Source organism: Empidonax traillii, unplaced genomic scaffold (assembly GCF_003031625.1).
Source record: "Empidonax traillii isolate 1590-97213 ecotype Southwest subspecies unplaced genomic scaffold, ASM303162v1 scaffold691:size399616, whole genome shotgun sequence".
NCBI lineage: Eukaryota > Metazoa > Chordata > Aves > Passeriformes > Tyrannidae > Empidonax > Empidonax traillii.
The window spans coordinates 66500-88442 of NW_020955884.1; the positions used below are offsets into that span (position 1 = coordinate 66500).

General features: G+C 46.4%; 1 protein-coding gene across 1 annotated transcript in view; it reads right to left on the bottom strand.

The window, feature by feature from the left end:
- HMCN1 (hemicentin 1) overlaps window positions 1–21943 on the bottom strand; it is a 155456-nt gene that overhangs the window by 50212 nt on the left and 83301 nt on the right. The window contains exons 39-52 of the mRNA XM_027899853.1: window positions 21697–21848; window positions 20815–20938; window positions 16741–16916; window positions 16356–16452; window positions 14858–14980; window positions 12946–13107; window positions 12015–12296; window positions 10663–10830; window positions 7855–7968; window positions 5367–5453; window positions 4801–4992; window positions 3927–4100; window positions 2773–2886; window positions 1210–1355 (exon numbers count right to left, since the gene is read on the bottom strand). Of these exons, the coding sequence (XP_027755654.1) occupies window positions 1210–1355; window positions 2773–2886; window positions 3927–4100; window positions 4801–4992; window positions 5367–5453; window positions 7855–7968; window positions 10663–10830; window positions 12015–12296; window positions 12946–13107; window positions 14858–14980; window positions 16356–16452; window positions 16741–16916; window positions 20815–20938; window positions 21697–21848 (2111 nt within the window). The remainder of the gene's footprint in view (window positions 1–1209; window positions 1356–2772; window positions 2887–3926; window positions 4101–4800; window positions 4993–5366; window positions 5454–7854; window positions 7969–10662; window positions 10831–12014; window positions 12297–12945; window positions 13108–14857; window positions 14981–16355; window positions 16453–16740; window positions 16917–20814; window positions 20939–21696; window positions 21849–21943) is intronic.

The following is a 21943-nucleotide window of genomic DNA, read 5'->3' on the forward strand; positions in this document are numbered from 1 at the left end:
TGCTGCCCAGCAAGGACACGGTGTGAGCACGAAAGGACAGAGCAGCAGCACAGAGACACAGGACTGGGGGTTACTGTCCCTAAGGCACAGCACACAGACAGCAGGAACTGCTCTAACACAGCCCATCTCTCAGGGCTGAAAACAGGACACCTCAGGAGTGCCCATCTACCTCAGAAACCTGGGCTAGTGGAAGGTGTCCCTGCCCGGGGCAGGGGTTAGAACTGGATGAGTTGTAAGGTCCATTCCAGGATCCCCCATTTCCATGGTTATGGAGCTGGCACTGAACTGCCAGCCTGCAGGGGACAGTTAATTCTGTCCATGATGGGAGTGAAAGCCATTAAGCCGGGGCAGCCTAAGGAGAAGCAGCTGCTGTGCCAGTGGCAGCCAGCTGTGGAGAACCACTGCTTTTAGGGACCTCTCAACCCCTCCAACATAATTTTTCTGTGGCAATCCATTCAGTGCTCCCAGGAGATCCCGGAATTACAGTGCATGCTCGAATGAAACCGAGGGTGCACACACAGCCTCCCTGTGACTCCAGGCTGTTTCCACGTGCTTGGGAAATCCAGGAATTGCTGGTCCACGATGATTGCCTTACCAAGAAGAGCTAAAGCAAGAGATTATACTCTCCTTTCTAGAGGAGTTGCACCGTTTCTTCCTGTCCTTACCCCGGGTTTGAGGGGGCCCTGTGGCCCTGCCCTCCCCAGCTGTGCCGCTCCCCTCACGCCGCTGTGTGCGGCAGGAACCGCGCCTCGCCCTCACGAGGGGCCACACGCTCTTGTGGCTTTGTCAGCTCTGCCAGGACCAAGTGGGAGGCTCTCTGCAACTTCTGCAAGGGCAGCACTTGAGCAAACCATCTGTAACATGGCCTTTGGGGCTTTACACGACAGCCAAGGGACTCGTGGTCATACGTGGGATGCTCCTGCCACACAGCGCCCACCTTTTTGTAGCACAGGCCAGTGCAAGGCCTGGGAATTCCAGCACTGGTGTCTCAGGGCACTGCCAGACACCCAAAAAAAAACAAGGATGTGGATTGGTAGAGGTCTGGCCCGCAGCAAACACCCCAAGATGTGTGAGGGGTGATGCTGCTAGCAAGAGGGTGGGAAGTGCCAGTGAGCTGCTACACCCCCTGGCTGTTCATTAACAGAGACAGGGAATACAAACTGTGTCTGTACAAAATCCCCCTGGGAGGGAAGGAAGTTTGTGACTGACCTGTCCATCCTTGTACCAGCTGATGGCAGCAGCAGGAACGGCCTGAGCTTCACACTCCAGGATCAGGCTGTGGTTCACTTTGATCTTCACTTCCTTGGGAGAGAGCCCTGTCCCTGAGACATCCCCTCTGGTAATGGTAGGGGGAACTGCACAAAAACAAAGGGAGAGACTGTCCTGACTTACTGTCTGCTGCAGCATTTCAGAATTAACGAGACAAAGGGAAAGCCTGGATGATGACCTCAGGGAAAGCAAGATCCCTGATATAAACTGCCTGATATAAAAAGCCAAATTCTTACTTCTATATATATAAAGATATATGTCTATGTATTTTCAACCATTTTTAGTACATTTATTATACATACGAATATATAAAACTGTTCAACACTTTTAAACATGCAAACCTGACTACAGCCTACCTAACTACAGCACTTTATTTCATGCCTGGCTTGAATGCCATAAAGTTCAGGCTATTGTCATCATTAAAAAGCATTTTAATGGAAACTAATATTCCCAGAAACATATGTTTGAACTGAAGTCCACACTCAAAGTAGCTGGTCAAAACTCAACATTTCCACTCCACTGAAATCCCAGTGTTGCAAAATGTTGTTTCCTTCTGAATCAGAAGGAAACCAGAACATTTCAAAACTGTTCAGCTACCCCCCAGCTTGGTCTCATAATATTGTTTAAATTATTGTAAATGCTTTCAAAGCATTTTCCACTCTTTTTTTTTTCAATGGGAAATTTTAAATTCTCCCTAATGCTTCCAGAACAGTAATAACTGACAGTTGCAATGGCATTTGGGGCTGGAGGGGTTTTACGTTGCTACATAGCTATGCTTCAATAATGAATTCTTTTGTCATCTTCTCATTATTCCAAATCCAATGAGGCCTTATTAGTGTAATTAAAGTAACAGTATGGTTACTGTAAGGGGGTAAACCAACTCCAACTCAGACTAGGAAATTAAAAAAAAAAAAAGGTAAAAATCATGCTTGATTGAGCCTATAATGAAGAGTTTGAGCATTAAAACTGTGTATTAGGCACAGATTCTAAAGGACAACGTGCTGACAGGAAGTCTGGCAAGGGAAAGCTTTTGTGCATATAGAATTTTATGGAATGATATAAAAATAGTATCCTCCTGTTTCACCTTACTCAGGAAAGTTTCCCAATAGGCATTATGGGTCCCCTCTCCTATCATTTTTCTAAAACAGTTCCTGTGCTCAGGAGGTTCTCTGCTCACATCTCCCATCGTGCTGCACCGGTCTGATCTGAGAATCGGTACCAAAAAAAAGCATTCCAGAAGAAACTGCAGTTGAGTGCTTCTTACACATCCTCCCCTGGGTGGTACAAAGGTTTTTAGCCCAGTAGCAGCATTGCAAAGGATGCAACAGCCAGCTTTTCCAGTGTCTCTGCTCCAGCAATGCCACGGGCCAGTGCAGATGTTTGCTGAACAAAGCCACTAACAGAAAACTTGGTATTCATCAGGACAGGAACAGTGCAATGGGGGAAATGGAAGAATGAAAGAAAACCCCAAAACAAAACAACAGCAACCAAGTATTTCCATACCATGGACTTTCACTTCATAGTCCTTTGAGGTCTCTCCAGCTTCATTGGTGGCTGTACAGGTGTATGTGCCAGCACTGTCCTCCTGGGCACTCAGGATCTGCAGGGTTCTCCCACCTGCCAAGAGACACCAAGCTTTAACAGCACCTTCTCTGCTTCCCAATTATTTAAATACTTTCTGCAGTGTATTTCCAACCCTTTGGCCAAACTGTGCCCTTAGATGAGCAGGAAACCCTGTCTGCTTACCACCATGTGTACCAAAGGAGTGCATAGTTCAGAGAAGTGCTGTGGATCACAGCTCCTGTTGTTTACAGATTCCTGGAAAATCTGTTAACACAGTTCTGTACACGAAACTCCTTGAAGATATTTAGACAGGGCTCATTCTTCCTCTGAGCACTTGTAGTAAACAAGGCTAGAGTACCTGCTCACCTACATTACTCCAGTGTTACCAGTGAAGCTTGTTCCAGTTTTGCACCTCCACAAGAGGTAGCAAGAGTTACTCCACAAATTTAAAATGGCCAACTATAATCACCTAGAAAAATGCCACCTCCTTCTGTTTACTAATGTTGTCATTTATACCTTTGTCGCTCTAATTTCCACACTTAATTGCAAGTTATTTATATTCATTATTAACTCATATGAATTTTGCCATCACTTGGTTTTATGGAACAAAAGAAAAAAATACCTGAGAACAAATGCTATGCTATGGCCAGTCTCTTTGCGAACGAAGAACCAGGGAAGGTCTTTACACCTTCCAGCCTGCGCATTGGATTTTTTAGGTGAGACACAGTAAAATACAAATAAATAATCAGTTAATTGTGAACCACTTAAAAATACTGGAATGGGAAGTGCTACAAAAGTACAAATATAGATTCACAAAATTATTTGGGTAGCAAGGGACCTTAAAAATCACCCAGTTCCACCCCCTGCTCTGAGCAGGGACACCTTCCACTAGCCCAGGTTGTTCCAAGCCCGTCCAACCTGGCCGGGGACATTTCCAGGGCTGGGGCAGCCACAGTTTCTCTGGGCACCCTGTGCCTGTGCACTGCACTTAAAAGAAATATATCCTTTGATTTTTCACAGCAGCCTCTAGCAGAAAACAAAACACTAAAAGAATAACATGTAATGCTATTTCTCAATAACAACAAGAAGTTTACCTGGCAGAATGCGGATATTTCTGTTGGATTCTAAGGGATTGCCATCCTTCAGCCAGGTGATTGTAGCTGGAGGGTAGGAATAAGCCTCACAGAGCAGGGAGGTGGGGCTGTTGAGGATGACGGTGACACTTTCTGCATTCCCTTGGCTGTCTGCACCCACGATGCTTGGAGCCACTAGGAACAACAAATCATTAACCTCTCTGACCAGCCAATTTTCTGGTCCCTGGTCAGTCTAGGAATCTGGCTGCAGCCTCAGCAAGCTGGGAGGCATTCCTACCAGAAGCACTGAAACCCAGGGGCAGACAACACTCAGCTGCTTTAATGTTTTGTCCTGAGCTCAGCAGTGATGCCAAGTCAGTGCAATCCATCCCCCTCTTCCTTTGTCAAGCACAGGTCACCAGGAATCCACCCACCACTCCTTGTGCAGCAGCTGGCAGAGTTGCTGCTTGATGATCCTGGGAGGAGGGATGAGCCTGGGAAACCAGGCTGTGGAAAACAAACTCACCATTGTTTGCTCTTGGTTGTGCAATAGCCCTCATGGAAAAAACAAAGAGAACTGCAGATGGTTTCAGCTTTTTTGCAGAGATCACAATCTGAAGGGCTCTTCAGATGTTCCTTCCTAGACTCACAATAAGCCAATGTGCTGTCCTGCCCATTCCACAAGGATGATATCCTGTTCTGGTTGCCTATTTTCCAGCTCTGTACTGTCTGAGGCACAGCTGAACCACTATCACTTATCAGTTACTAAGCCACACAGTTTTCACTGCAGACAGGTGACTTTACACTGCTGTCAGTAAAGCAGTACCGAACTCCAGTGGGATTATCTTTCCTCCTGAGATGGCTGTTGCTGGCAGGAGCCAGCCCAGGTCCTTACCCAGCACGTTCAGGCTGTAGGTTTTGCTCCTGTCCCCAGCAGCGTTGGAGGCCACACAGGTGTATCGCCCGGTGTCGCTGACCTGGGCGTTGGAGATCTGCAGCAAACTCCCCCCAGACAGAACCCTGTGCTCTCCATCCTCAGCCACAGGCTGCCCATCCTTCAGCCAGCTGATCTGCGGCACAGGGCTCCCTTAGGGCAGAAAAGAAAGCAGCAAATATAACCTCCAGGCTATCCAAGATTGCTGAGAAACACAAAGATACAGCTTCAGGTGTCCTTTTAAAACACACTGTGGGGAGACGCTTTGGAACACGCATTCTGAAGACTTTGAATCTCCTCTGAAATTCCACAGGCTTTTGGAGAAGAAATACCACAGTAACTACCCTCTTGGTTCCACTTTATACAACCTTTACGAGGAGTGCTTAGTCCTGCTCTAAGCACCAGGGTTAAACCTAAGATTTAAAAATTCCACTCCAATGAAGATTCCATTAAGAAGACGCTGTTCAGCACCAAAAGTGAGGGACACCATGGGTTTGACGTGCAAAGATAATAGAGTGTTCTTTTACCTGTCACTTCACAGGTCAGGGTAACTCTGTGCTTCTCTTTCACTTTGACATCCTCCAGTTTGTTCTCCCCCACGATCCCTGGAGGCACTGCAAACAGGAAGGAACACAACAGCAGCGTCACGTGCAACATTTAAACACAACAGGTTGCCTGATGATCCTGCTATGAGGGATCAGCCTGAGAATCCAGGATGTGGAAAACAAACCCACTGTTTGTGTCTGGTTGTACAGTAACCGTCATAAAAAACAAAGAGCAATACAACAGATTCCCAACAAGTGGATGTTGTGTAAAGGCACACCTGTGTTTTATGCAAATACAGCTAATTCCACGCAGGAATAAACAAACTATGTAGGTCTAAGGGCACCTTCCTGTGCTACAAATTACCTTTCTCTAGGGAAATGGAAGATAAAACCCTTAAAATACCTATCCCACCCTCATAACAGCCAACTCCAGGCAAGACAACTCTTACTGTATGGTTGACCTGGATGACATTCCCAAGTAATCCTGGTCAATATGTGGTTTTGGATGGGGAAGGACAGATTATTAAGGTGTGCTGTTAAACAGCTGAGATCCGCTATTTCTTTCAAATAGAGGCATCAGGAGATTCAGGCCAAAAGAAAGTGGCACTACAAATCCAAGCAGGCAGGGAATATAACAGGCTGAAAAGGAGACTCAGAAGAAAGCAAGCTCAGTCACCATGGGATTTGGGGAAGTTTATTAACAAAAATGCCACGCTAAGGAAGCAGATTTATTAATAACCCTACAAAATGCAAACTTTCATAGATAGAAGACCTAAAAGGAGAGGAATTAAAATACATTCAGCAGCGTATTTGTGATCTAACAGTGTGTTGGAAGCCAAAGTTTTATAAAAATGAGAATCATGGGAATATGCAGAATTTACTGTCAACAGAGAAAAATGTTACACCAGATTTCTTATACTTATGAAGGGTTCAGACTGGAGTGAAGGAAACAGATAGGGCAAAATATAACTTAAAATCCTGAAGTTAAGGACTTAAGTCGGGCCAAATGTTACTATTCATAAACAAACATAGCAATTCATGCTTTGGCCCGAAAATAATACAGTAATATGTAAATACATACGAATTCCAAAAACATGGCAAAGCCACATCAAACCTTTTTCAAATATATAAATATTGTGTTTATTACACCAAGCTCTCCCTGCAAACTGTTGCACCTCCTCTAACAATCTAGAGAATTCCTGGCCATGTCCCCGCACAGTTCCCACTGACAGTGAGGTGGTGAGGATTCTGTGCCACCATCGGCCCACATTCCAGTAACTTTCCTCTTGAAGGACAAAGGAATTTTGGGGGAGGGACGAGAAGACTGAACAATGGAATTTTCCACTTGAAATCAGCTTCACTGAGCATTTTTCTTCAAGGCAAACAAAGCCTATGCAATAGAGGTTCCCAGAACCCTCAAGAACACCCAGCTACTAAAACCCTCCAAAGAAAACAGTCAGACAATGAATGCTCTCCAGTGTTTATCCATCTTTTCCATTCTACCACACTTACACTTCCATGAGCTCATCAAATAAACATGAACTGACACGAATGGGAGTTATCATGTACGGGCTGACTGTGCCCGAGTCAGCTGAGGCAAGGGGGGCTGGTGGTGCTCAGCACCTCAGGGAGAAGAAACTTACAACAAAATCATACACAGAAATGCTGTAAGACAACCTGCATTGGGCCTAAGAGTTGCTGATAAAAACAAAAAATAGTTACTAAAACAAAAAGCTGTGTTTTCTGGGAAACATACTGTTTTTTAAAACTAAACAATGTGACCAAATTACACAATAATGGTTCCAAATAGCCTCTAAAGAGCCTGCTGGACCACTCCTAGCCTAAATATGCCAGCAGGATCACCCTCTAACCCACTGGTCTGTATCCTTTGTCATGCCAAAGGCTCTACTGACTGAAGGTTTGCACTGTATTAGAGTTGGGATTGCTGATCCTGGAGAAGAGAAAGATTTGGGGTGACCTTAGAGTGCCTTCCAGTGCCTAAAGGGGCTCCAAGATTGCTGCAGAGGGACTCTGGACAAGGGGAAATGGCTTCCCACTGCCAGAGGGCAGGGTCAGATGGGGTATTGGGGAAGAATTCTTCCTGTGAGGGTGGGGAGGCCCTGGCACAGGGTGCCCAGAGAAGCTATTGCTGCCCCAGCCCTGGAAAGCGTCCAAGGCCAGCTTGGAGCAACCTGGGTTAGGGGAAGGTGTCTCTGCCCATGGCACGGGGAGGAATGGGATGGATTTTCACGTCCCTTCCAACCCAAACCATTCTGGGATTCTATGACTACGTAGAAGAAACTTCTCGGTACGACCTAATTTTCCGTCCACGGCATCAAATTCACTTATTTTGTCCCTTAAGGATGCCGGTTTGGGCTTAACATTTTTGAAGCAGCGGTAGAGTAGAGAGGGGAGCTCCTCATCAGCATGCACACAGCCCGCGGTGCCGTGCCCGAGCCGCCGTACTCACCCAGGACGGAGAGCTGGAAGTCCTTGCTGGCCCTCCCCGCAGCGTTGCTCAGCACACACGTGTATCGCCCCGCGTCGGCCGTGCCCGCGGCGCTCAGGCGCAGCGTGCGGCCTCCTGGGGACACAGACGGGACAGCGTCACAGCCCCGCTCTGCCAGCCTCGCAGCACGTTCCACAGCAAATGGCCCGCTCCTCTCAGCCCACCCAAACCGCCCACCCACGGAACTCGTGGATCGCAGACACCATCAAGGATTTGTGCCCGGACTTCTGGGCAGGAAACTGGGACGGGACACGGTGTTTCAGCAGGACTGTCATTCACACGAGTGCTTGGCTATACACTGAGAATCTACAGGAATATACAGGAAAAATAATAAAGCCTCATCGGGAGGGGGGGTGTCTACACGTAAATTTATTTTTATAAACACTTAATGTTATAAATGCCTTAAAGATATTTTCACATGTATAAGTGAGGAACAAAATCCCACTCCTCCCTTCCAGCACTTGCGTTAATTGTGCCATCAATAATAATAACAGGTAATAACAGCACTCGTTTACATGTAATGGTTTAAAATAACAGATTCCTTTAACACTGTGGCAGAGCAGTTGTCAGGTCACCTTTGCACAGATACGTTAGTTTAAAAGGAATATCATTTGCAAGCACGTGTGACCAAAGAACCAGGAGTATCCCTGCTTTGCCATGGCACAGTAACTTCTCTCTCCTTTTTTCGGCAGAGGAACAGCAAAACAAACCTCAGGGAGCATTGAGTGTGAAAACAAAGGTGGTGGCCAGCCTGCAGCCTTTCCCAGTTTCTGGCCAGCAGCTCTGCCATTAGCATTCCCACACCATACACCACATCCTACATGGGCATCCCCTGCCTGTGGATATCCACAGGGCTCACTGGTGGGACAGAGCCCAGGAACTGATGTTCCTGCTCAGGCACTTGGAAGGAAGAAACTCCTGGGCTGGTTAATGGATGTGCCTCTGCCCAAGGAATTCTGCCTGGAATGCTCAGTTCTTCCAGCTTCACATCTCCCTGATCCCTTCTCCCATCTACCCCCTGAAAAGGCCCCAGAAGCTACAAAATGAAGCAGGTACCTGCCCGCAGGAGACTGGGGCTTGCTCTGGTATCACACAGCACAACACACCCAGGTCCCCAGTGCTGAGGCAGCCCAGGATTTTATATATTTAGTTCAATTAAAGCTTCTCTCCTTCCTAAAGCCAGTGTGCAGCTTAGGGCAGGGGCTGCACGGAAAGCAGGTGGGCAACAGCCAATGTTTTTCCTTTTTTTTCCCTAGAGGATAGGCAGGAAGGATGACCAAAATGAAACATGGGTATCTGCACCATGATCTCAGGGACAGGGTGGGAGAGCTGGGGTGTCTGTGCAGGGCCAGGGGCTGGGCTTGATGATCCCTGTGGGTCCCTTCCAGCTCAGGAGATTCCGTGACTGGAATTAGCTGACTACAAGTTGCCAGCATTGTGTCCACACATTGAAATTATCTGCAATGCCAAGTATGTTTTCAATCAACAGAACCAAAACCTTGGTTTGGCAAGGTATTGAACTCCTAAATTAGTTGAAGAGGAGGATTTTTGTTGTTTTAATGCTTGTACAAGCACAAGTAAAGTTCCAAGTGCCATGCTGGTTACACTTCACTCCTGCATTGTGTGGTTTTCTGAAGCACAAGGTTTGCTGGCAAACAAAGCCAGGTCCTGGAGTGTTTCCCCTCCCCCAGCAGCCAAAATCCAGAGACAATAAACAGCCTTTTGTCTCTCCCCCTCCCGACCTGCGATCCGGGTGGTGATTGTGGTGTGGGTGTAGAAACCCACAGACAGGACACAAACAATCAAGCCCAGAAGATGTTATTTGTGTTGATGGCAACTTCACACAAGGAGGAACGCAGCCAGCTCCCACTGCCAGGTTTATATGGATAACAATCACACCCCACTCCTTCTCCACGTGCTGTATGTAAAAATGGGAAAGCAGAGGGCAGGACTACACGTAACATTAAAAGTCCCACTGACTAAAACATCCCGAAACATTTCAGCTTCAAATTCATTCTTAGCTCAGCTCCTAAACACCTTCCAGCTCCGCTACCTGCCTCTTGAGTTCACGCTGCAGGATGGCTTGGCTTTACATGGTGGCTATGCCAGAGTACCAGAAACTCCATCAAAACTTATATTCATGAGATTTTTAGCTGTGAGTGGCAAACCCAAGCTCAAAGAAACATCTTAGTTATCATCAAATACTTTAATCACAGAATCCTGGAATGGTTTGGGTTGGAAGGGACCTTAAAGATCATCTAGTTCCAACTGCCACGGGCAGGGACACCTACACATTCCCAGAAAGCTGATCCCTGACCCCATGGGAAGGCAAAGCAAAATGTGTTGGCACCTGCTTGGTTCCCAGTTTGTCATCTCAGGGGCTGCTGACAACTCAGTTTCCTCCTGTAATACAACCCTTTAACCTCGGTGCAGCTGCCAAGCAAGGCCCCCACTTCCCAACACAGCGAGGTGCTGCCACCTGACCCATTTCTGCACTAACAACACCAACAGCCAAAGCTGTGGTTTGGTCCCTGTCACAGCACAAACATCACCACCCTTTGGCCCATACACTTAAAGTAGGTACCAACTTTCAGCTATTCAGCCAATCTGACCCCATTTAGGTAAAAACTTGGTACTGAATAACCATTTTTCTTCTTTCCTGCTCATTACAGATTAATAAACAGACCTCCTCCTTTCAGGTGTAGATGCAGAGGGCCCTTCAGTCCTTTTGCTTTTTCTTTTTTATTGAAATAACTGCAGCTTTCGTACCTGAGAGGATTCGCACCGAGTTGTTCAGGGTGACAGGCCATCCATCCTTGAGCCACGTTATTGCTGGCAAGGGAATTCCTGAGGCCTCACAAACCAGGGAAATGGGATTCTTCTCCACGATGCTGACGTTCTCAGGCATCTGCAGGTAACCAGCAATACTTGGGGGAACTATAGAAAAAAGCAAAGAAAAGCCACACTTCAGAACAAGTCAAAATTACTGTGCTCACAAAACATAACTATAATTCACTGAAGCCAAGTTAGGCTTGGCACGTGAGGAGCTACAGAACAGAGACATTTAATGTTACATAAAATTACTATTTCTTACTGTGTAGTGGCATGGAAATTATAAACTTAAATTCTATCTATCACCTCTATTTTATGGCTTAAAAACAAATAACAGTTATAGCAGTCCTGTCCAGCCTACACTAATTATAATTCCCAGCATCAAATGACACACTGGGGAGAATTCCTACACTGACAGAATTATGACAATCTCCTCATGGAAAGAACAACCCCCTATTCAAATAACTATCACAAATTAATCTTTAGCTTTTCTTTGCTAGGAATAAGAACATTTCCACTTTGGAAGCAGCTCTACAGTTCATACTTCAGAACATAAGGCCTGGGGTCAAGAATTCACCAATATCCTCCAGCACTGAGGAGGTTTGAAGTTTCTCTTTACTACCCAAAAGTTTGATAATACAGCACAGCAAATATTCAAAACAAAGAATAAAACTGGTAAGTAATTTTGGCCTCTTGTTTTTAATAATAAGAACTCCTGTGCTCAGAGTAAAACATGAATATTCAATGTCTCACGAAATGCAAAAGGTCATCATCTGCAAAAGCATTACAGGTGCTGTAAGATAATGTGATGTTCTGACCAATGCCACCAGTCCAACTTGATGAATTATAGCTGGAAGTACAATCTTTAAAGTGTTCTGATTGTGTAAAATCAGAGAACCTGACACTTAGATCCCTGTAATCCTGGCTGTCCCCAGGTAATACCCCTCTGGTAGTGGTCACTAGCAGGGTGGTCTTGGCCAAACCTTAATTTCTGTCTCCCACAGTAAAACATCTTCCACCACGACACTCACCCCAATGTCGTATAAAATCGTAACAGATCGTGGTTACCTCGGGAGATGAAGCAACTGGGGGTAGGTTGATCTTAACAGAGAGAGCGGTAAGATTTTAAAATATTCAGGAATTACAAAACTGGATTTGAATTTTTATAACACTGCCTTTGGCCCACAAGTGGAACTGCCCCCCTGCAACAGATGCACTGAGCTGCATGGCTGTTGTTGGGACACCCTGGGGTGGGTGAAGCCGTCCCTGTGCCCCCGCCCCAGGCTCACCGTGCACACTGAGGTGGTACTTGCTGTCGGCCAGTCCGGCCGCGTTGGAGGCCACGCACAGGTAGTGGCCGGTGTCGGCCAGTTGGGCTCGTGGCAGCTGCAGGACGCGGCCCCCGCGCAGGAGCAGCACGTCCCCGCCATCGGCCAGGGGCCTCCCGTCCTTCAGCCACCTCAGCGCCGGCTCGGGGACGCCCTGCGCCTCACACTCCAGCGACACTTCACCTCCCTGCACCACCACCACTTCTGCTGCCCGCGGGCCGCTGTTCAGGATGGTCGGGCGAACTGTGGGAGAACAAACGCGGCGCAGGGTCAACCAGAACCAACATCTGAGCATCTTCACCTGCTCCTGAATGGAATAACAAGCGGGTCTGCCCAATCAGCAGGGCCAAGAGCACACAAATAATCTCCTCTCCCCTCCTTCCAGCTCAGAAGAAAGAAACGTTTTTTTTAAATGTTAACTTGCAATTCTAAAAATGCAAACAGGAAGAAAACTTAAATCAAAAATGACAGCCCCAAATGCTGTCAAACCCTACTGATTTGGGGAGATTTTCTTTTTCATGGGATTGTTTCAAAATACCTCCTTCTGTTCCTGACCAAAATACAGTAAAATCTAAGGGAACAAAGGGAAATCTGAGTTCAGCTAGTTGCCATCACTGCTGCAGTTTGGAGACAAGAAACGGTGTGCTACCTAAAAGGTTACAGCCCTGGAATCGTGCATTTGCAACAGGGATATGCAATGTCTTGGTCACGCTCTGAGTCCAGATTGCCAAAATTTTAATTACTGAACATTCTTCTTGGACTACCCATAAATGGTTCCACAGCCAGCCCTCAGTCTCTGAAAACACTGCAGCTCAACATCCCTGCACTGACCACACTTCCATAACATTACTGCAGAAGTGGCAAATATGATCAGGATTTTCCTGGTACTTACTGTACACCTGCAGGCTGTACTCCTTCTGGGCACTCCCAGCCACATTTGAAGCAATGCAGGTGTAAGATGCAGCATCAGACTTGTCAGCAACAGCAATTTGGAGCTGCCTGCCCCCAGACAGCACTCGCACCCTTCCCGACAGCTCCGTCACCAGGGGAGAGCCTGCAAGACACTTTCTCTCAGATCCAGCCACAGAAAAGGGTAAGGACCAAATGTGTCATGTGCTGTCAAGTCCACTGGCCCATTTCAAAAGGACTGAGCTGCAGAGTTGCCCATTTTACATCTGCTCTGTCAGAGTTTTCCCAGACAGCAGGAACTTCACCCAGGCAGATTCCGAGGACTGTTCATGTTGACAGCGGACTCCAAGGCCCAGAGCACCCTGAGCTAAAGCACGACTCACTCACCTCCACTGAGCACAAAGTTCAGCACTTTCAATACAGTGTAACTCCTTTTTCAGTCCAGAATTGTCTCACTCAGCACAGCCAAATGCCTAGAAACATGTGATTTAGTTTTCACCCCACTTGTGTGTGTCACACAGGGCACGTGCACAGCTTTCTGCTCAGGAAATCCTCAAGAAATGTGACAGCGAAATACCATCACATTCTCTGAGCAGATTTTTCAGTCCTGGAGACCTCGCATCTCCAGGACTGAATGAATCATCTCTCCAAATTCAAGGGGTCTTGCTGACAGATGGAATGCACCTGCCATGGATAATTCTTACAAGATCAAGCTTCATTTCCCTCTTGTGTATTTAAAATCTTCTCTACGAAGTGCACCAAATGTCAAACGTGCTGACAAATCTACTACTCCTCCTTTCTAACTGCTTTTCCAGGCTTTCCTACAGCTTTAAGTCTCCTTTCTGCCACTGAAGAGTACAGGTGCTGGTCTTGCAATGAACTGTTAGAAAGTATCATACAATCCTTTTTAGCTTCCAAGAGACAGGGTTTAAAAAGAACTTGATAAATTTCATTTTCTCTGAAAACGTTATGCACTAGAAAAAGTGTTTTGCAATTACAATCTGTTCTTTCCAGGAGGCAAAATTAATTAAAGTATAGATATACACCTCACTGAAATGTGCAGTCTAAATAAACACAGATCTAGGCAAGATTGATTAATAACAAAAGAATTACCACACTGAAAGAGTACAACACCTTATTTTGTTTTATATTCTGTCTCCAGAAGTGTCCGTGTTTAAAAGAACACGGTAAAAAAAACTGCTTTTGTCTAGCAATTCATAAAAAGGTGTTTGGCAATGTTACTTTAACCCCTACAGCAAAAAGGTGTGTAGGCTGCTCATGGATGGGATGAGAGAAAGGGTTCAGTAAAGCCCCAAGCAACTACAACTCGATGCATTTTGTCACTTCAGGACACCCTGGCTGCAATTTAAAAACAACTGAGAGAATCTGTCTGCTGTGCAGTGGATCACAGGGCAGGGACCCTCAGCTCCACGGGGCTTCCCAGTGAGTCCCAGCCCTGCTGCCTGGGATCACAAACAAGTCTTACAATCTCAGAATGGTTCAGGTCCGAAGGGACCTCAAAGATCACCTATTTCCACCCCCTGACATGGGCAGGGACACCTTGCTGCTGTCCTGCCATCCCGGGGTAAATAAATACATGAAGAGAGGTTAAACCCTTCCCAGTCCACTTCTATGTCAGTTCAGGAATCTGTGCTTCTCTTGCACTCCTTTAGGAACAGTGACCTAAATCACCTAATCCAAGCAGAGGTGAGTTAGAGAGAAGGGAATAATCTACTACTGAAGTTCATTTTACTCCACATCAGCACCGTGTCGATCCCTGCATGTTTTAGCTCCTCAGATCACACCACCCAAAATGTGCACAAGCGAAAAAGAATAACCCTCAGGTCAGAATTATACCATTGGCTTTATAAAACAGACAATGGACAGTTACCCACCGTTCTTTTTCCAGGTGAGACTGGGTGGTGGGATGCCACTGGACTCACAGATCAGGCTTATCAAGCTCCCTTCAGTGACCGTGAGCTGAGAGCTGTCATCTGAGCCAGAAATACTTGGGGACACTGCAAAGAAATGCCAAGTAATTGCAGCATTAGAAACTGCACCTTATCAGCCAGCAGTAAACCCCAAATGACCCTCCCCCAAAACTGTCCCACTAAGCTCTGAAGCACTGCTCCTGCTGACAGTGCAAACCAGGCCCTGGGTAGGGAATATACCCTTGGGAATGACTACATCCATCCTTCCAGCTGCAGGCACAGGCTTTATTTCGGGCTGACTTTGAATGGGCTCCACTGAACAAAGCTGGTCTGGGGAATTATGTCCACTGACTCCAACTCTGAGAGCCTGGTTCAGCCAGGAACCTACAGAGATCATCACTAGACTTTTAAAATTCACACTGTGGTTTTCCTTGGAAGTTTTCCTGTATCAGCTCGCTGCCTGCCACATCCAAGGTACGGACCCCATCCCTTCAAACACCCTCCTGCAGCACAGGGACAGCTTTGCTCCACAGCTCTGGGACTCTAAAGCAGCTGCAGATAAAAAGGACCACTGTTTTCACTCTGATGCCTTCTAGAAATGAGGGAACCACTTCCATCAGATGATAATAGCAGAGACTAAAAAAAAGAGGTTCACACACACAGCAAATGGTATATGCTTCAGCATGGGAAAAGGGCAGGGTGCTGCAATATCCACCCCTAATTTAAATCCATGAATGTTTATTTTTAATCAATAATGACAGAATTTAATTCTGTTCTAAAAATTGTGATTTTACTGTTACAAGCCCTGTTAGATAATTTTAGCTGTGTTTTCAAAGCAAGAAATTGATATATAATAGCAAAAAAGAGATATTTCAATTTGCATGTGGGGAGAAAATGATCATGCAGAAAAAAAAAAAACTCAAAAATCAATTATTAAAATAATGTCCTAAGTCACATTCATCACAGAGCCACAGAAAAATGTAACTAAAGCTATCTGTATGATTCAGCACTGATAACCTTGTAGAGCAAACAAATCTAGGTAGGGCAGTTTTATTTATCTGAAAGTACACGCTTCAGCATTTAAAGGAGTGGAAGTTGGTAGGTTACTTTAACTGGCATTAAAGCTATGGACGCAAACCCAGCTGGTTGTCACAGAGTGGTTTGGGTTGGAAGGAAACGTAAAGATCATCTCATTCCAACCCCCTGCCATGGGCAGGGATGCCATTCAATAGCTACAGCTCTAACTACTCATGAATGCAGACCCAGCCCAACAAAGGCCTAGGAAGTAGCTGCTATTAATTTAGAACTAAATTAAAGCAATTTGAAAAATGTGAAGCACTTCCTTGGGTCTGTTCAAGTACAGCAAATACAACAACATCTCCCTGCAGGAGCCTCAGTAATCGAGTACTGATGAACTGCAGAGGATTTTGGTGTCTCACATCACAATTTTAATAAGTCTTACCCCAAATATTGACATTATAGTTCTTCTCAGTTTTCCCAGCAACATTTGTGGCTTGGCAGGTGTACCGGCCCGTGTCCTGCACCTGAGCTCCTTCGATCTGGGGGGAAAGGAAAACCTGCAGTTCTTTCCTTACATCCTTACATGGGAAACTCGCAGGACAGGGGGCTCAGGGTTCAATTTTATTGTTACACCTGTCTCCCTGAACATTAATAACAGAGCATGAATGCAGCCCAGTCTGTGCCCAGACAGGCAGGTCTCTGACCTCCCTCCCTCCTCACAGGAGTCTCTTTCCCCCGAGAGCTCAAGGCTGTCCCATCTCAGCGGTGCCCAGTGCCCTCCCAGTGGGTGCAGCCCCCAGGAAGGCCCCCCAGCCTGCCCAGCATACCTTGAGCACGCTGCCATCCTCAGAGAGGCTCAGCCCTGGTTTCCTCAGCAGGGGCTGCCCGTCCTTGAGCCAGCTGAGCACAGGCGGGGGGACGGCGTTGCTCTGGCACAGCAGCTCCAGGGCCTGGCTCACCAGCACCGACACGTTCTGCTCCTCCCCCACGATGTCTGGGGGCACTGCAGCAATGCAATCGCACAGCTGGTCAGCTGGAAAAGCCCTCTGACATCCTCCATTCCAACCACCCCCCAGCACTGCCCAGGCCACCACTGACCCCTGTCCCCAAGGGCCACAGCCACAGGGCTTTGAAATCCCTCCAGAGATGGGGACTCCCCCACTGCCCCAGGCAGCTGCGCCAGGGCCTGAGCACCCTTTTCATGAAGAAATTTGTCCTAATAGCCAGCTTGAACCATTCTTGGTGCCACTTGAGGACATTTCCTCTTGTCCTATCACAAAGGACCTTTCAACGTTGAAGGCTTCCCCAAGTAAACACAATATGGAGTTAACAGGCTTCAATTAGCAAAAATAACAGTTACTACCTTTCTGACACACAACTGAAGTCTCCTTTATATCACAAAAAGCATGAGAATAATGTTTTTACTTACAGAATATCCTACACACAAGACACACACTAGGGAGGTATCAGCTACAAAGAAATCAGAGATAAGCCAGGACTAGCTAAAAAACCCACCTGGAAACATAGCTAGAAAGGAAAATATACAAAGGATGGGGATTGCATTCCTGCTAAAAGAAAAAGAGCTGCTGAGTGAAAAGGTTCACGAGATAATAATCAGCCCCAGAAGCTGAAAATGTCTTAAGCTGGTCCAGACAGTGCCAAGAAGGATGATTGGCCCTAAGGAGAAATCTGACTTACAGAAGAATGTTGTCCAGAGATGGCCAAATGCAGATGGCAGAATAAGAACTTAGGTGGTTGGCAAGCAAATAAACAGGTTACTGACTTAATCATCAAGTCATAAGCCACAATTAGTTTGTCTATCTGCATTGCGTGGGATCTGCTAATTATTGCAGTTGCTGGCACTGAGCACTATATTTAGATTTGTCCTGCACTTTCAGTGCTAACCTCATTGTTACACTGTTATTTCCCAATTACACAGTAGAAAAATCAGTTTTTGGAATGAAGTTTTCTGTGTAGAAGTAAAAACAACCCAAAACCACTGGACACTTAAGTGGAAGCCCATGAGCTTTTCTTGAACAGTGACAGGATTTAAGAAAACACATTTTTTCTTTCCCACTTTTAAATTCTGTGTTTCCACAAAAAGAAAAACAAAGCAACTGAGAACCTGGAACAGCAAGTCAGCAATTTGCCACAGGGAAAGTGTTCATGGTTGGAGACAAAAAGAAGACGGAGGAAATACTGCCCCCAGAAAGTTGACCAGGGCCAAATATAAGAACCTTTATTGTCACATTTCCTTTGCTTTTCAGTTTGGCAATTCCTCCAGACATTGCAGGTCTGACTGCACAAAACCTGGGGCTAAGAAGGGACTGTGTGTGAGAACAGCCTGGGCTTCCCTGTGAACCCAAGTGACTGGGATCACAAAGAACCCCAGAGTGGGACCCTCTGGAGATGCCCTGGAAAAGCCCGCTGACAACAAAGCTTTGTGTTCCTTGCCCAGGAAGTTCTGAGCAGAGCTGCTGATTTCACAGCTTGGAAATAATTTAGGGAAAAGCCTGGTCCCTGTGGATAAGAAATAGAGTAACTGAAAAGAAATCTGTTTATCTTTCTTTCTCTTTAGAACTCACAAAGGTCCAGACTCTTTAGGAGTGCTGTGGAACTGGCAGCTGGAAGTTGATCCATTCCTGCAGAAGGCACATTTGTTTCCAAAGACTTTTCCACCAATTACTTTTCCTCTCTGCTAAATGAATTGAAACGTGTTCAAAAGGAAACTGAGTTTATGAAGCAGAGAGAGACAGACAGTAGAGCATTTATTTCAGAAGGAACAGGGTTTAAAATTTATCTAATTATGCTCATGGTAACTGTAAGTTACCCAAATTGTTCCAGCTCCTGGCTCAGCACACCACACATTTCCAACCAACCCAGCACCAACTGCACTCCAAATGATTTTCCTCCTGTGGCTTCTTAATTAGATTGTCCTTGTGAGGCAAGTCTGAAGAGCGATATTGCTTTTTGGTGACAGCCTCACTCAAGCTGGCCCTGCAGCTGAGCTCAACCCTGGCCAGTTTTAATACAACACTAATTTTAAACATACACCACTCCTATCTAACTCTTTCATTTCATCTGGCTAAAATGGACAGAGCTTCCAGAATATAAAAGAGAAATGATAAATATATCTGTGCCATACTGCACAGACATACATACCTGTCCTTAAACTCCAAAGGAGGCCTTGATACTCCTTGTTCTGGACATAAGATGTTCCAGTCTAGGCTAACCTGGCTCGCTTGCCACGGCACAGTCCTGGATTTCTGAACTGCCCCTTGCAGATGCAAAAGTCACCATGATTTAGGAGTATCCTAACCAAGGAAGACAATTTCGAAAGCCAAACTCAAAGCCAAACAACCCCTGACTTAGAAAACATCCAGACTTCTAACTCTCCTTGCAAGGTTTTCCAGACTCATGCTCGGGATTGCCACGACACTGGAGATTGGCACAGTCCACCCAGTTCTCTCTCCACTGCCCCACTGAAAGCAGAAGCAAAACCACAAAGGTGCTGCAATTCCAAAACTCCCTCTCCACATCTGGTACTGTAAAATGTCTAAAACAAATGGCAGATCATTGTTCATCCTCATTTCACTGGTGTCCAAAGTCACTGAGCTGGCCAAGGAACCTCAAAACTTGCCACATTCACACCCCCTGGCAGCCCCCCCTGGCATCGCTCATGCAGCAGGTCAGGCTCTTCAGAACCTGCACAGAACAACAAGCTCTGGGAACACAATACAGGGTGACCTGAGCCCCTTCCACTACCTGAGGGGCTCCAAGAGAGCTGAGAGGGACTGGGGACAAGGAAATGGAGTGACAGGACAAGGGGGAATGGCTTCCCACTGCCACAGGAGGGGGTCAGAAGGGATACTGGGAAGGAATCCCTCCCTGGGAGGGTGGGCAGGCCCTGGCCCAGGGTGCCCAGAGAAGCTGTGGCTGCCCCTGGATCCCTGGGAGTGTCCCAGGCCACGTTGGACAGGACTTGGAGCAACCTGGGCTGGTGGAAGGTGTCCCTGCCCGTGGCAGGGGTGGGACTGGGTGAGTTTTAAAGTGCATTCCAACCCAAACCATTCTGGGATTCCATGAATATGAAAAGGCATCTTACACAAGTCACAAACAAATCAGGATAAAACTTACTCAAGTTACAAGAAAGCACAGAATCACAGAATGTCCTGAGCTGGAAGGGACCCACAGGGATCATCAAAGTCCAATTCCTGGCCCTGCAGAGACACCCCAACAATCCCACCCTATGCCCGAGAACCTTGCCCAAATCAGAAAGGAGGAGGAATTTATACGAGTTCAGGCAATGAGATTTCAGAATTAACTTACTGACACAATCTAGAAAACTGACCAAGTACAAAAGATTTATTTCCTTCTCAGAGACCAAGTTGACTGGTTGTGCCCAACACAGCTCCAGGCAGTGTCACTATTAGCAGTAAAAAAGTCCCCACCATTCAGGCAGGCAGAGCAAGGCTTGAGGATGGGATGGGAACTGCAGAGCTGGATGGGGAACTCACAGTGACTCGTTCTGCTGCAATAAAGACCACTGAGCTCTGGCCAAAATAATATCTTTCACCTAGCAGATCTACATGTTTTTTACACAAACATGTATTTTCGCCTATTATTTGTAAATGAGATTCTATGTGTTCAACTTGTAAATTCACTACTGCAATTATATTTCTTCGAGGACAGACATCAGGCTGCACCTGCAGGCTTTAATACACGGGGACCTACATGCCCATATATATTTTTACTTCCTTGCACACACCCCTCCTCCTCGGTTCACCTTCCATCAGGGGTTGGGACCATTTGTACTCAGTGTGCTCAAGGTCTGGGCCCTGGAGTGTTCAGTGGAAGCTCCCCGAACAGTTCTCCTGGCAGACCCTTTGCCAGACACTCACCCAGAACCCGGAGCTCGGTGTCTCTCTGGCTCTCGCCCGCAGCATTGACGGCCACACACGTGTAGGTCCCCGTGTCACTGATCTGAGCACGGGGCAGGGCCAGCACCCGGCCCCCAGACAGCACCTGCAACACGTTCAGGACACACCTCAGTCCCCCTTGTTCACATTTCACACTATGAGCTTTCATTCCAAAATTAAATACCTGTATTACCATTGCTTCCCACCATCTCCCTGCTCCCCACACTCTTCCCTCCACCCAGCATTCTGTTTTGATCCAGACTCGCAACAGCAGAATTCTAACCTCAGGCACGTCCATAGGGCACTCCTGGCATGCCAATGTTTGCAGGATCTGGACATCCCTCCCTCTCCTCAGCTTCAAACGTTCTGTCACACCTTTAGCCCGTGCCCTGAGTTGTCCCCACAGAACACATATGTCCTCTCTTCCCTTGCAGATCATCAAAATCAGCTTTAGAAAAGCAACCATGCTCTCTGCTTTGAGCTCTGGAATATCTCCTTATATCAAGGGTTGGGGGGGGGTCTGAATTACTATAGTATGTAATGAGCTATGATGTGATCTTGAGCTCCACAGATCTCTTCAGCAGAGGAATAGGGTCCAATTTCCTCTCCTTGACAGTAAGCGGAAAATTTGTTGATGCAACTCTTAGTCAGTATGAAATCAGTTGAAAGGACTAGTTTATTTCAATATATCTATATCTTCCACTTCACACAGTAATTACTGGAGCTAAACTCACACCAATAACCCAGAGCAAGAGGCCTTATACTTCCATTCCAAATCCTCTAACTCATTCTCTTCCATTACCCTTCCAAGCCTCCTCCCACAGGAGGGAACAGCACAGAGACAGCAGGATCTGAACCCAGTACCTGGAGTCCGTTGCTGAAGCTGGACACAGGGCTGCCATCCTTGAGCCATGTCAGGATGGGGGCAGGGATGCCTCTGGCTTCACACTCCAGCCTCACCAGATTATTGACCACCACTGTCACCAAGTCACTGCTGCCAGAGATTGATGGGGGGACTGAAAAAAAAAAAAAAAAAAAAAAAAAAAAAAAAAAAAAAAAAAAAAAAAAAAAAAAAAAGAAAAAAAAACAAAAAAAAAAAAAAAAAAAAAAA